General features: G+C 38.8%; 1 protein-coding gene across 6 annotated transcripts in view; it reads right to left on the bottom strand.

The window, feature by feature from the left end:
• The window catches only part of SCLT1 (sodium channel and clathrin linker 1), a 98,590-nt gene that overhangs the window by 23,153 nt on the left and 60,876 nt on the right, over positions 1 to 14,561 (bottom strand). Inside the window, exon 20 of one of the 6 annotated variants that reach the window (XM_050946455.1) lies at positions 12,735 to 13,712. The exons of the other annotated variants lie outside the window; for them this stretch is intronic. Within the exon in view, the coding sequence (XP_050802412.1) occupies positions 13,499 to 13,712 (214 nt within the window). The 3' untranslated portion in view covers positions 12,735 to 13,498. Of the gene's footprint in view, positions 1 to 12,734; positions 13,713 to 14,561 lie in introns of those variants that run through there. 6 annotated transcript variants of the gene reach the window in all.

Consider the following 14,561-nt stretch of genomic DNA (forward strand, 5'->3'; position numbering starts at 1 on the left):
GAGGAGAGGGTACTCTCAGCCATGACTGAGGATTTTGTGGACAGAGATGAGGAGGAGGAGGAGGAAGAGGATGACGAGCTTTCAGAGAGCACACAGCACACCGTTCTCCCCAACAGCCAGGATCTTTTTCTCAGCCTGACTGAAATAGCCTACTGATCCTACCAAGGCCATATCCCAGACCATGACGCCAGTGAAGGGACCTCTGGTGGGTGTACCTTTGTAAATATAAAACATGGCTTAAGAGAACGTGTTTTTTTTAATGATTAATTTGCCCTCAGGACTTGGGATGCATTCGTGGCCAGTACAGCTACTGGAAAAGTCTGTTAATGTGTCTGGGGATAGAGCGGAAATACTCCAGGGACATCTCCATGAAGCTCTCCTGGAGGTACTCGAAAAGTCTTTGCAGAAGGTTTCAGGGGAGGGCAGCCTTATTCCGTTCTCTGTGGGAGGAGACTTTACCACACCATGCTAGTAGCAAGCACTCTGGTATCACTGAATGACAAAGCCTGGCAGCGTATGGTCCTGGTGTTTGTTGGCATTCAAACACATCCGTTCTTACTATAGGTATGTCAACATCCCCAACGGTTATTTTCTGGTCTGTGAAGTAAACCCCTTGCTGCAGCCGTTTAAAAAGACTAGCGTTTCTGAAGACGCGAGTATCATGAACCCTTCCCAGCCATCCCATGTTGATATTCGTGAAACATCCCTTGTGATCCACCAGTGCTTGCAGCACCATTGAAAAGTACCCTTTGTGGTTTATGTACTGGCCACTCTGGTGGTCCGGTGCCAAGATAGGGATATGGGTTCCATCTATTGCCCCACCACAGTTAGTGAATCCCACTGCAGCAAACCCATCTTCTATGACCTGCACATTTCCCAGAGTCACTCCCTTGGGTAGCAGCAGCTCAGTGATTGCTTTGGCTACTTGCATCACAGCAGCCCCCACAGTAGATTTGCCCACTCCAAATTGATTCCCAACTGACCGGCAGCTGTCTGGCGTTGCAAGCTTCCACGGGGTTATCACCACTCAGCTGTGAACTGTGAGGGCAGCTCTCATCTTGGTATTTTGGCGCTTCAGGGCAGGGGAAGGCAAGTCACAAAATTCCATGAAAGTGCCCTTATGCATGCGAACACTAAACACTAAAACATGAAGCTCCAGAACTTCACTAAAACTGACTACAACTAACTATGTACAGATGTAAGAAAAAGAAGACCACTGGGAAAGCTTGCCAAAGCAAGGAGCAGCTCCAGTGACTGTTACAAGCAGTAAGGAGGAATTGAGGGCCGTGGAGTTTGTTGGGTGTTTTATACCAGCACTATAGTCGCACAGCAGCAGAGGGCACTTGAGCCGCCCTGACCGATACCACTGAGGGAAACATTTCTGGTGACTGTTATCGGGGTGCGCACACACTTGGAGTGGAATGCACAGGTACAATCACTCAAAAAATCAAGAACAGCTGCACAGATTATTACAAGTCTGGTGGGACAAACGCAAATAAAGAGTTAAATATTTATGACCGATAAGAGAAGGACATAACATTAGTCTACAAATATCTGAAGGATGAAAATAGCGAGGGACAAGGAATTATTCTGGATAGAAAAGGGCAAAATTACTATGAGAAAATGAATGAAATTAAGACAAGGAAAATTAGCCTGAATTTCAGAAAAAACTTCCTAAGAATCAATGACAATTAAACTGTGGAACTATCCTCTCAGGTAGAAGATGGAAACTCCATTACCTGGGGTATTTAAAATTAGACTGGACAATTCAATAGTAAATGTACAGAAGACAACCATTCTGCACTGGAAAGGGGATGGATGAGGTGACCTAATAGCTCTACACACATATTTAACTTTACTCATGTGAGTAGTCCCACTAACTTCATAGGACTAATACATGAGTAAAATTAAACAGGCATGCGTTTGCAGTATCTGCCCCAAATATCTAATTCTCCAACTAGTTTTAATCACAAATTACAGAATGGTTAGATTAAATTTATTTCTACAAAAAAAAAAGTCAAGAATTCTACTGTGGGACTTGATTAAAAGCAATGGTTTCTCCAGTGTTGTGACATCACTGGCATTTTGTTTTTGTAGCTATTTAAAAAAAACAAACTTAGGTAATTTACCCTTCAGTAGTAGCTGATGGATCATGAAAAACAAAAGAATACAGTTAGAAACTATCTTAAAATCACATAGCTGTTGTTTTCTGTTTTTTCCTGATTCTTTATTACTAGAGTAATTGTCTGGAAACAGAATCTTTACTATGTTTTCTGCTTATTCTTCACCTGAAGTCATGATTTTGTCTTTTTGACATAATAATTATCACTGCAGAAATAATTGTGTGTCATGTCACAAATAGAGGATTGGAATTTAAAAGTGAGGCATGTGGAGTTCCTGTTTCATGCAAATGTCCTAAGCAAAAAAACCAAAAGGGAAGAGAATTACTGGAAATTAGCAGAACTGTCTGTAAACGTTGACATTTTCAGGAGATGAAACTGGGTCTTTATCCTGAATAATGGATCTAAGTCTATTTATACCATACTGTTTATTATGCACAGATTCAAATAGTATATTTGTAAAAAGATAAAGGCAATTAAAGCCGTTGGTGCTGGGAGTCAAGGTTTTCTGTTGCCAGCTATAGACACAAAAATAAAGTAGCATTTACCACCAGCAGCTCTAAACCACTGGTGCTAACTGGTAAGAAAGGAACACCCCCCACTGAAATCAATCAATAGAGGACTACTGCTTTCAATTCATTAGGAAGCTGTCTGACTATTCCTTGCTTATTAGAAGGAATGATCAGAATGACTGCACACTTTTCACTCATGCAAGTGAGACTGAAATTCAATTTTTGGGGACTGGAAAAGTGACATATGTGATATAATCAAAGTAATGTAACCTTCTTTGCAGATAGATCTTGGTGAGATTTGGCTTAAGCATTCAGTTACAAGTAAACTGAACATCTTAGTTTGGTTCTAGTAATTTATTCATGTCATAAAACCACCTATCTTTAAACAACATGCAGTTTTTGCTTAAGGGAGACTTGGACAAGATACAGAGCCAGTCTCTTATTCTTGGCCCCAAACCTAGCTTAATTCTTTATAAGCCCTAAAATATAGTACATTTATTTATCTCCAACTTAAAATTCATATCACCACCATTATTTCCAGCTAGAGTAATGTATATTACATATATAGTGTTAAAACTGAACTAGGAATTTTATAGATAATGAAATTCTTTGCTCTGAAGAGCTTACAAATGTTTTAATAAATGTAAATATTGTATGTTTTTTCACCTTGTGACTGCTGATGTGGAAAGCAGTAGCCCTCAAAATGTTATAGCTTTGAAAGTTCCCACTAACTGACACACTGGAAGCATGTCTCCAGAGTGAGAATCACATAACTTGTATTACTGGAAAATGGTCTTTCTATTTCTTTTCATGACTTAACAGTCACACTTTTTCATTCTCTTTCATAATCAGTTTATAAATATAGCAAATGCTTATTACATATTGCAAAGTTCACTGCATTTTGATTTTGCTTTATTATACTTCAATTATAGTTATCCAAATGCATCTATAAACTGAAGCTCAAGTCAGAATTACACTACTGTGCATTTTGCAGAACCATTTTGCCTTTTTAAGTAATAAAAAGACCAAAAATGGCCATAAGATATTGCCAAGCATATGTTTTTATTTGGAAGCATGACCTTTGTTGTAAGAAGTACTGACCTTCTTAGTTGCCTCCAAGATGGACTTTTGGCGTTAGTACATTGAAACAGTCCTAGATCCTTGCTCTCATTCTGGGTCAAGGTGAAACCCAATATCAGTAATCTTCTTTTAAGAAGTGTACAGTATCTTTAGATGATGTCTGCTTGCTAATTTACTTCATATCATAAATGAGACCGTACCCTGTTCTTATTGAATTCAGTCTACATATATTCACAATGCTATCCTCTAATTTATAAGTGCTTTGCCACAAACCAAAGTTGAGCTTTGAAACACACTGATGATCATGAGCTCAGATTGAGCAGAATCCTGAGTATTTGAGAAATCCTGGATCATTTTTCATTGAGGTATAAAAATATACTTGCCAAATAATATGTTTATATAATTTCTTTCACCGAAACCACCAACCTGAGAAGGTAGCTAGTATTATTTTAAAATAGTCTCACTTGGTTTTTCACTTTCAAATTCCAAATTCTATTTTTTGTCCATATAGCTCACTTTTTAAGTTGGAAATGAAGTAGCATCAGTAACGCTAAAAAAATGTTGGGCTTGTTCTATATACTGAGAACACTGTGGACTGAAAAGAGGATAAACAAGTGACACTGAAGCAACGGAAAATTAAATAGCTGCTGCTGGGAAATAAGAGGAGAAGCTGAAATATTTCAAATACCTGGAAAGGAGAGACTGAAATCACAAGGAGAAAATTCTGCAATGAACATTGCCAGGATTCAAGGCAAAGGAATAGTATAGGAAACTCAACCATCAGCAAATGGGTCAGTGACTCAGTTAAGATAAATATTGTGTAATAGTGAGCTTTGGTGAACTGGGGTATAGAAAGGCCATGGAACAGTATGTTTTTGTAAAGGAGGTTGCAAATTAATGAGAAACACAAATTTACCGAACATTATATAGCACATTAAAAAGAAAACATTTAACTTTTTATAAGAAAATTCGATTCAATGCCACCATTAACATGATCTTTTTATTCTCACATATATAACTGAGCCTCAAATGTCAAACACTAATTTCTTGAAGTGCCAAGATATAGCTCAGACTATCCTCAAAACACAGTGAATATCTGCTAGGGTACTGCTAAATGTAGAGTGTTTTCAATTCAGTAACTGGTTTATAAAAATCCAAGTGGATCTGCAGCCATCTGCATGGAGGATCACAATGCTGCTGATCTATCAGATGCTGAGATTAAATTGAAATATGTTTTAAAAGCTATTTAAAGAAGAATGTTAAGGTTTGTGTAACTATAAGAAAAACCTAACTTTGTACCAGGTGGCACGTAGCCCTTAAAATACACCTCTACCCAGATATAACGTGACCCGATATAACACGAATTCGGACACAATGCGGTCAAGCAGTGCTCTGGCCGAGTGGGGCTGCGCACTCCAGCAGATCAAAGCAAGTTCTATATAACATGTTTCACCTATAACGCAGTAAGATTTTTTGGCTCCCAAGGACAGTGTTACATCAGGGTAGAGGTGTATGTTGAGAGCTCAGTGCAAATCAACCACAAACTTGGACCTCAATCCAAAGCTCACTGAAGTCAATCCTACCATTAACTTCAGTGGGCTTTAGACTTGGCCCTGGGTTACTATGCTAAAGGTTAGCTAGAATGAGTTTCATCACAATGGAGTGCTGCAATGCCGCTGTACTAAAGGGTGGTGTTGATTTTCCATTATATGCCTTCTTTTTGAAGCATTCACCACTACGTTATTTTACTTTTAGATGAATCAACAGTAATATTTCTTAATTCATGGCAAAGCAAGACATTTTGCCTCTCTTTTTTAAATAAGTAAGTATTTGGAATCTGTTAGATGCTAATGTGGATGAGGACCTTATTTTCAAGAATGACTACTGAATAAATGGGAATTTGTGTGGGAAGTTCCGCTGGAGAAGGGAGAAGGCAAGCTGCTATTCCTTAGGGGCAGTGAGTGAGTTTGTGTATTTTTTGTTTTGTTTTCAGTTTGCACAGGCTGGTAGGGGGCAGTGTACTGTGAGAGATGCAGAGTCCTAATTAGGCGATGAGGTTTGCCTGATTAGGGCACCTATAAAGACAGTCAAGCAGCCAGCTAGCAGCACAAAAGCAGCAAACGGAGCTGAAAACAGGACAGATACAGAGGAGGCAGTGGTAATGACCCAAAGAATGGAAGAGACAATGAAGATGACCAGATGTGAAAGCTGTGGATTATCCTGGAGTAGGTATCTGAAAAGAGCTTTGTATGTACGAAGTGCCACCTGATAGAGCTGATGGAAGAACATCTGTGGTGTGGAGACGCAGATGAAAACTATGATTGAGTTTCAAAGAGGATTCAAGCAGATGATAGAGGGAAGGTGAGAGGACGCTGAAGAGAAGAGTCAAGACTTGCAGAGGCAAGCTGGACTGAAGAACTCTGAGAGGAGACTGCTGGGTGAGGAAAGTGGCCAGTGGAAGCACGTGACTATGAGAACCAAGCAGAGGAAAAGACTGAGGAGTGAAGAACTAGAGCTCAGGAACAGGTTTGCTGAGCTGGAGAATGAAGAAAGGGCACAGCAGGTAGTAAGTGAAGTGGGGAGGGCTAGAAAGGAGGGAAGAGTGGCTACACCTATAAGAAGAGGGGAAGAGTCAATGGAGATACCCAAAGTTTGGAACCCCATCAGGACAGTATGACTTGCAGAAGATTGCAAGGGAGAACAAAAGACAAGAGGACCTGCAGTCAAAAAGAACAGAAGGTAGGCCAGAGAATCACACCAACACCAGGTCTATGTGAATGGTGACTCCCAATTACGAAGAACAGACGGGTTTATCACAAGAGCTGATCCGTAGAACAAAAGGGTGTGCTGTCTGCCAGGACCTAAGACACAGGATCAGGACCTGAGGCTGAAGAGGATCCTAATGGGAACAGAAAAGAATCCACTGATTGTCTTTCATGTGGGAACAAATGATACAGCTAGATTCTTGCTAGAATGCATCAAAGGAGACTATGCCACGCTGGGGAAAATGCTTAAAGAAATGGAGGCTCAGGTAGAATCCCACTGAAGATCACTTGAGCCTCCATTTCTTTAAGTGTCTTCCCAGACTGGCATAGGAACTAGAACTACCAGTGCAGGAAGTGAAACCAGATATTATAAAGATAACAGAAATATGGCGGAAAAACAGTCATGACTGTAGTACAGGTATTGAAGGGAATGTGCTGTTCAGTGAAGATAGAAATAAAAGGTAAAGGTGGTGGAGTACCATTGCATATGAATGATGAAGTAGACTGTGAAGAAATTAGAAGCGATGGAATGGATAAGACAGACTCTGTTTGGGTCAAATCACTTTGGGGAAGAAAGCTACCAGAGATTCCCCTGGGATAATGCTTGGGTATACTACAGATAGGGTGACCAGATGTCCCGATTTTATAGGGACAGTCCCAATTTTTGGGTCTTTTTCTTATATAGGCTCCTATTACCCTAAACCCCCTGTTCTGATTTTTCACACTTGCTGTCTGGTCACCCTAACTACAGACCCCCTAGAATCAAATATGGATATGGAGAGAGAGAGAAAGAGAGAGAGAACTCTTTATTTTTTTAACGAAATAAATACTACTGGAAAATATGTGATTATGGAAGGCTTTAATTTCCCAGATACAGATTTGAAGACAAATGCTACTATTAATGTTAGGGCCCAAATTTTCTGGATGATAGTGGACAATTTTTTTTTTTCACCAAATAGCTGCTGAACCAACAAGAGACGATGCCATCTTAGATTTGCTTTTGGTGAATAGTGAGGAACTCATAGAATAACTGGTTGTAGAGGACAATCTTGGTTTGAGTGATCATGATCTAATTAAGTTTAAACTAGGGCTGTCAAGCGATTAAAAAAATTGTGATTAATTGCACTGTTAAACGATAACAGAATACCATTTATTTGAATATTTGTGGATGTTTTCTACAATTTTCAAATATACTGATTTCAATTAAAACATAAAATACAAAGTGTAGTGCTCACTTTATATTTATTTTTGATTACAAGTATTTGCACTGTAAAAAACAGAACAAACAGTATTTTTCAGTTCACCTAATACAAGTACTACTGTAGTGCAACCTCTTTATCAGGAAATTAGAACTTACAAATGTAGACTTATGTACAAAAAAACTGCATTCAAAAATAAAAAACAATGTAAAATTTTAGAGCCTGCAAGTCCACTCAGTCCTACTTCTTGTTCAGCCAATAACTCAGACAAACAAGTTTGTTTACATTTGAAGAAGATAATGCTGCCTGCTTCTTGTTCACAATGTCTCCTGAAAGTGAGAACAGGTGTCATAGCCAGCGTTGCAAGATATTTACGTGCTAGATGCGCTAAAGATTGATATATCCTTTCATGCTTCAACCACCATTCTAGGGGCATGCGTTCATGCTGATGACGGGTTCTGCTCGATAACAATCCAAAGCAGTGCGGACTGACGCATGTTAATTTTTATGATCTGAGTTAGATGACACCAGCAGAAGGCTGATTTTCTTTTTTGGTGGTTCCGGTTCTGTAGTTTCTGCACTGGAGTGTTGTTGTTTTAAGACTTCTGAAAGCATGCGCCACACCTCGTCCCTCTGAGATTTTGAAAGGCACTTCAGAGTCTTAAACCTTGCTGTAGCTATCTTTAGAAATCTCACATTGGTGCCTTCTTTGCATTTTGTGAAATCTGCAGTGAAAGTGTTCTTAAGATGAACTACTTGTGCTGGGTCATCATCTGAGACTGCTATAACATGAAATATATGGCAGAATGCAGGTAAAACAGAGCAGAGGACACACAATTTTTCCCCAAGGAGTTCAGTCACAAATTTCATTAATGCATTATTTTTTTAACAAGTGTCATCAACATGGAAGCATGACCTCTGGAACGGTGGGCGAAGCATGAAAAGGCATATGAGTGTTTAGCATATCTGGCACGTAAATATCTTGCAATGCAGGCTACAAAAATGCCATGTTCTCACTTTCTGGTGACATTGTAAATAAGAAGAGGGCAGCATTATCGCCTGCAAATGTAAATAAACTTGTTTGTCTTAGCGACTGGCTGAACAAGAATTAGGACTGAAAGAGCTTGTAGTTTTACATTGTTTTGTTTTTGACTGCAGTTATGTAACAAAAACAATCTACATTTATAAGTTGCAGTTTCATGACAAAGATTGCACTACAGTACTTGTATGAGGTGAACTGCAAAATATTATATCTTTTATTAATTTTACAGTGCAAATATTTGTAATAAAAATATACACTGATTTCACTGACAACACAGAATAGCCAATCTGTGACTATTGGCAGCAAATTTCTCCAATAGCCGGTTATGGGACACTAGATGGGGAGGGCTCAGAGTTACTACAGAGAATTCTTTCCCAGGTATCTGTGTGGTGGGTCTTTGCCACATGCTCAGGGTCTAAATGATCACATTTGGGTACATCTATACTAACTGCTGGATAGCGTTTGATGTATCTGTGACTGATGCCTGTGCTTCACCTTAGCAGGAGGAGTAAGTGGAGTCGACGGGGGAGCTGCGGCGGTCGACTTGCCACTGTGAGGATGGCTAGGTAAGTCAAACAAAGATACTTCAACTTTAGCTGACGTGTATCTTAGTTTGAACTCCCCGCTAGTGTAGCCAAGGCCTTTGGGGTTGGGAAGGAATCCCCCCTCCCTGCCATGTCAGACTGGCAGAGATCCTGTTTTGTTGTTGTTTTTTTTGCCTTCCTCTGCAGCATAGGGCATAGATCACTTCCAGGTTTAAACTAGTGTAAATGGCAAATACTCTGCAACTTGAAGTCTTTAAATCACAATTTGAGGACTTCAGAAACTCAGCCAAAGGTTATGGGTCTATTACAGGACAAGGTGGTCGGAGGTCAGACTAGATGATCATGCTAGTCCCTTCTGATCTTAAAGTCTATGGATCTATGAGTCTATAAATAGTGAAATTAAATTTTCATATAAACTGCATTTCATACTACATGCTTTTGGTATGGCAGCCACAGAGTGTCTAAAATGTTTAAAATAGCACATACAAAAAATAGGTACAATTTATTTCATTTATCGGTATTTTTAAGGTTTTGTCAATGTAGTATCAGAGCACCAATCATATTGATATAGTGCAATTCCTCATTAAATCTATATTCTAAGTCAAACTTATTTGGGGGTAGGAACGGGGGACCAAAGAATTCATTAGTTTCCATTTTTACTGTATTTAGACCATGGTGGACAAACTGATTCTTTTATTTCATTTTCTGAGGAGGGCTAATATTATATACTTATAAGCACTAACCATGAAGTCACCTGCAAAAGGTGACACTTCTTGCTGTCAGACTTAGTGCAGAATATCTGCTACAGTGACAAAGGTACTCCACATGGCTTGTGTATAGATTTACAGCTTTTAATATGGAAAGAACTGAGGTTTTTTTCCCCATTTTCTGAACGTTAAGGCAGTACTGTCTGATGAAATAGCTATTATACTAGTAAATAGCATGTTAAATCTTTGCAGGACATCACCAGATGACACCACAAAGACAATCTCTCACATATAAACAGGAACATTTTCAAAATGGGATTCATATTTTTCATGAAGGTTCAAAGACCACAACAGACACGACAAACAGTTTGTTATATCCCATGTCAGCAGTTTGATGAAGCTAAATCAAAGACTGAAGATTCTGACCCATTACAGCAATATTTTGACATTTCTGTCCTACTCATAACTTTGAAAGGGAAAGTGGCTATTTTCACAGATAAGCATTCTGGGAAGAGTGAAATTAATTTTTATTCTTAAACAGGAAGGTGTGAACAATAAAGTCCAACATCAGCCAGGATGACCCATGATGCTGGATTGAGAAGAACATTTTGATTAGTTTCTTTGTTCTTGGACTTTTTTTCCCCTGTCTCTTTCAGCTCACACGTTGCTTTAGCTGACTGAATGGCTAATGCTCAGATGATACAATGTGCATTTACAGGGAGTAAACACCAGATTATATTAGTTTATTCACACAAATGCAATGGTTTAAAATTATCTTTCTGTAAAACACTACAAAACAAGTTTTCTCCACTACTCAAATATTTACAATAGATGATAGAACGTATCAGCAAGAGTCAACTAATTACACACCATCAGCTGTACAAATAAGTTAATGCATACAAACTTGGAAGACGAAATGTATTGTTCATTACACCTCACGTAAGAGCTGTGTGTTTTGATGTTTTTTTTTCCTGAAGAAGTGAAACAAGATTCTCTTCCTCTAATAAAAAAAAAAATGAAATCTTTCCAAAATACTGCATATGGTGGGTTTAAAAGAGTACGTAAAGCTTACCCCTGGATAGCTATCCTAAAAATCAAATTATTTAGATCAGCATTCAGCCTACTATCTCTGGAGGGCTAATTCTATGTGAAAAGTTTTTGGCAACACAAAATCCTATAGTTGTAGCATTAACAACAATTTTACTCTCTCAAGAATCACTGCAAGTCTTCTATACAGATTGTGGAAGTTGCTTCATTTCCTAAACTTTAGCAACTCTCTAGAAGTATCTGTTCTCATTAACAGGTCATCTAAAATGAAATTTAAAATTCAGTGTTGTAAATCTGACCATGTGGTGATGTTTCATACCATTAATAAGGGGCACAATCTTGCTTCAATTCAAGTCAATGGGAGTTTCAACAGTGGTTTAAATGGGAGAAGACCCAAGATTATCAGCCATACTCTTGGAAGATAATGATTAACGTTAGGTGGTGAACATCTTCAATTAAAACTATGTCCACCATTTAAGCAGGATGCTTTTGAAAAATTCAAATTTCACTAAAGTTTAAAGTCACAGTAAGGTATTTTCAAAACGCACATCCTAGATGCGTAAAGAGAGAATGTCATCTAAGAGAAAAAAAAATCACACTGCTATTTAAAATATTTTACCCACTAAGATTATTATAACAAAGATAAGGGAGAAAAAATCTAACCCACTCTGTAGGGTATAAATAACTACTCAGGTGCAGGACAGTGGAGACTCAGGGCTACAATATAAATGTCTTTTCAGTTTCTATTGTCTATGATACTATTGGTTGTTCACTACATAGCTAAAGCCCTGAAACACAATAAATACTAATAATTAAGTACATTTTTAGTGTGTCTTGTTCCATCCTCTCATTAGCCAATTTATATCTCTTCTCTTCTTGTCAAAACCAGGCACAAATCCTGTTCTATCCATCATCCTCTCCCTCCTGCTTCTCAACAATTCTCTTACCACCAACACATTGCTTTCCTCCTTAATGTACAATATTTGGCCAATAACCCTCCCCGTCTGCTGACTTCCTTCCACATCCATGACATACTCTGATTCTCACTCGACCTTCGACTGCTTATTGGCCAGTCTCCAAAGCCTTCTCTATTCCCAGCTATCTCAGATTCAATTCTTACTAAGTACAGCAGGAAAAAGTTAACTTAGCTCCTGTTAAACATAGCTTTGAAACAGAGTTCTGCTGCCAAACATTGCCAGTGTTAATGTGGGTCACAGATGGCTTTACTGTACTTTACACAAACTATTGGTGTTTACATGAAGACAAGTTTGCTTTCTTCTATAGAAAAAGAAATAAACAGTATGTGTGTTAACAGCAATGTATAGTTATTGTAGGACACAAACTTCTGAGGTTATTTTCTCTGTTCTAGTTGGAGACCTGGGCTCAGCTCCAACTCAGACTAAGAGCATTCTGTTTCTGACAGCTAGAAAAGTTGAATGATATTTACAAATAAAAAAGTTATGCTTCACCAGTTATCTACTACAAGAAGAACATCAGAAGCATTATGGTTCATTTTAGAACATGTATTATATGTGATGAGTCTGTCAGTTAATCCGAAGTTTAAAAACCAAGCTTGTGAACTTTTAATGTTTCTTTTTTAACAAACCGTTAAATGAAAATGTTTTAAATTTCCCAATACCTGTAAAAGCAAAAAATCTTTTTTTTTTAAATTTACATTTGAAATTTTTTTGTCTTCCTGATAAAGAATCACATTAGCATATGTGTATACTTGAGTACATCCTGCATTTCAGAAAATGAATATAGCTATAAAAATGACATTTTAACTCTCTCACATTAGTGTACATGCAAACAAAGCAATTCTTTTGCTGATGTGAAAAATGAATGCACTTTATCCACATTGAAAACACTGCCTAGTATATTTTGTTTTATGTCTGTGTTATTAGGATTGACTGCATGCACTAATACACAATAACTAAAGAGCACTATTCAAACAAACATTCTCTACTTGTGGCATTTTTTTTAATATTTAAAGTTAATTGACCTATCTTTGGGGATGAAAACACCACAAGCTGAAGAATAAGACCGGGATAAATGGAGACAGTCCGATATGTTTGTTTGCTGAACTGATCAATTCATTTGTCATTTTTATTTAAAGTAACATGCGTAGGCACTTGAGTGTCAGGTGAAGAGCTTAGGAGTTCAAGCTGTATCTGGAGCTCAAATACCATCCTTTGTAAGTATCCTGATGTTGACTGTAGCCATCAGCCGGCGTTGGTAAAGATAGGGTAAGAGTATCATTTGGGAAAGAGGATGAAATCACTCCCAGAACCAAAGGATCTGGTTCATCTTCACCTTCCATATACTCCAGCGATGCTGGTTGGTCTTGGCAAGGACATGGTAAGTAAGGTTCATGTTCTGATTCTGGGTGCCTAGCATAAGAATCCTAAGGGATCCAATACAGCTTGCATGACGAGGACCTCTTCACAGGGTACCACCTGTCTCTTTGAAAGTTACATCTTGTCAGAGGATGGAACTCTGATTTCTTAGGGCTTCTGTCTGGGCCTCTTTCTTTATGAGACAGTAGAGGCTCTCTTGGAAAGACTGACTCACTGGATGAAAAAAAACTGGATCCTGAACTACTGGCGGGTCCGGTAAGGTACTGAGGCTTGTGGGTGGGAGAGGAGAGCAGCGCCAAGTCCTTGGAATAGCTTTCTCCTCCAGAGTAACTATGTTTCTGAATAAAGACAAATGAGAAGAAGGGAAAGGAGGATAGGGAAGAGTAAAAATGTCATCTGTAGTTCTCAGATTGCCCCAGGGTACGAGGCAGGTCAGTTGGTAGAGCTGTTGGATCTGGCGCTTCCCTGGCGACAGTGGAAAACTGATCTGTCTAGGGCCGTGACAATATTAGCCCAAAGTGTAATCTCTATGTCAAAGGGAGTGGCAGTGGATGTGTCTCTTGGTTTGCATGTCAGAACCAGTACCAGAGCTGACAGACCCATGTGCCTTTGTACCACTTTTTCCTGCTGAGAAGGTTTCTTCCAACTTTGAAGAAGTCAGGAAGAATCTCTTTTCTTTGGGGCAGCTTTGGAAAAAGTTTGTGAGAGTGCCCTTTATGCTCATGAGAAATCTTCTCCTTAGGCTAGGAAGTCTTAGTCTTGACTTCTGAGCTTATGCTTGGAGGGGCACTACCCTTTAACTGAGGCCAATATATCAGGGGACTTCCTGACCCAGATCTGATTGGGGTCTCATGTCCTCCTCCATCAGATATTTTATGTCTTAGCTCTCAACCCTCAAGTTCTGGGAGAGAAGGAGCAGCAAATACTGCACTTAACCAAGATGTGAGCCCTGGGTAGACAATGGCAGCACTGGTGTTTGTCACTCACTGAAAAGGAGAGGGGGCAGGAAATGCAATGCTTGTATCCCAGGACTCTAGGCATAAACCTATCTTCCCAGGGAAAATAACGAACTTAAGACTTAGCCAGTAGTTAAGAGTAAAAGAGTAAAAAAATAAAAACTTATTTACAATATATTCACAGACTGAAGCAGTCAAAGGAAGAAACTGTGGACACTGAACATTCTGACT

Source organism: Gopherus flavomarginatus, chromosome 3, assembly GCF_025201925.1.
Source record: "Gopherus flavomarginatus isolate rGopFla2 chromosome 3, rGopFla2.mat.asm, whole genome shotgun sequence".
Classification (NCBI taxonomy): Eukaryota; Metazoa; Chordata; order Testudines; family Testudinidae; genus Gopherus; species Gopherus flavomarginatus.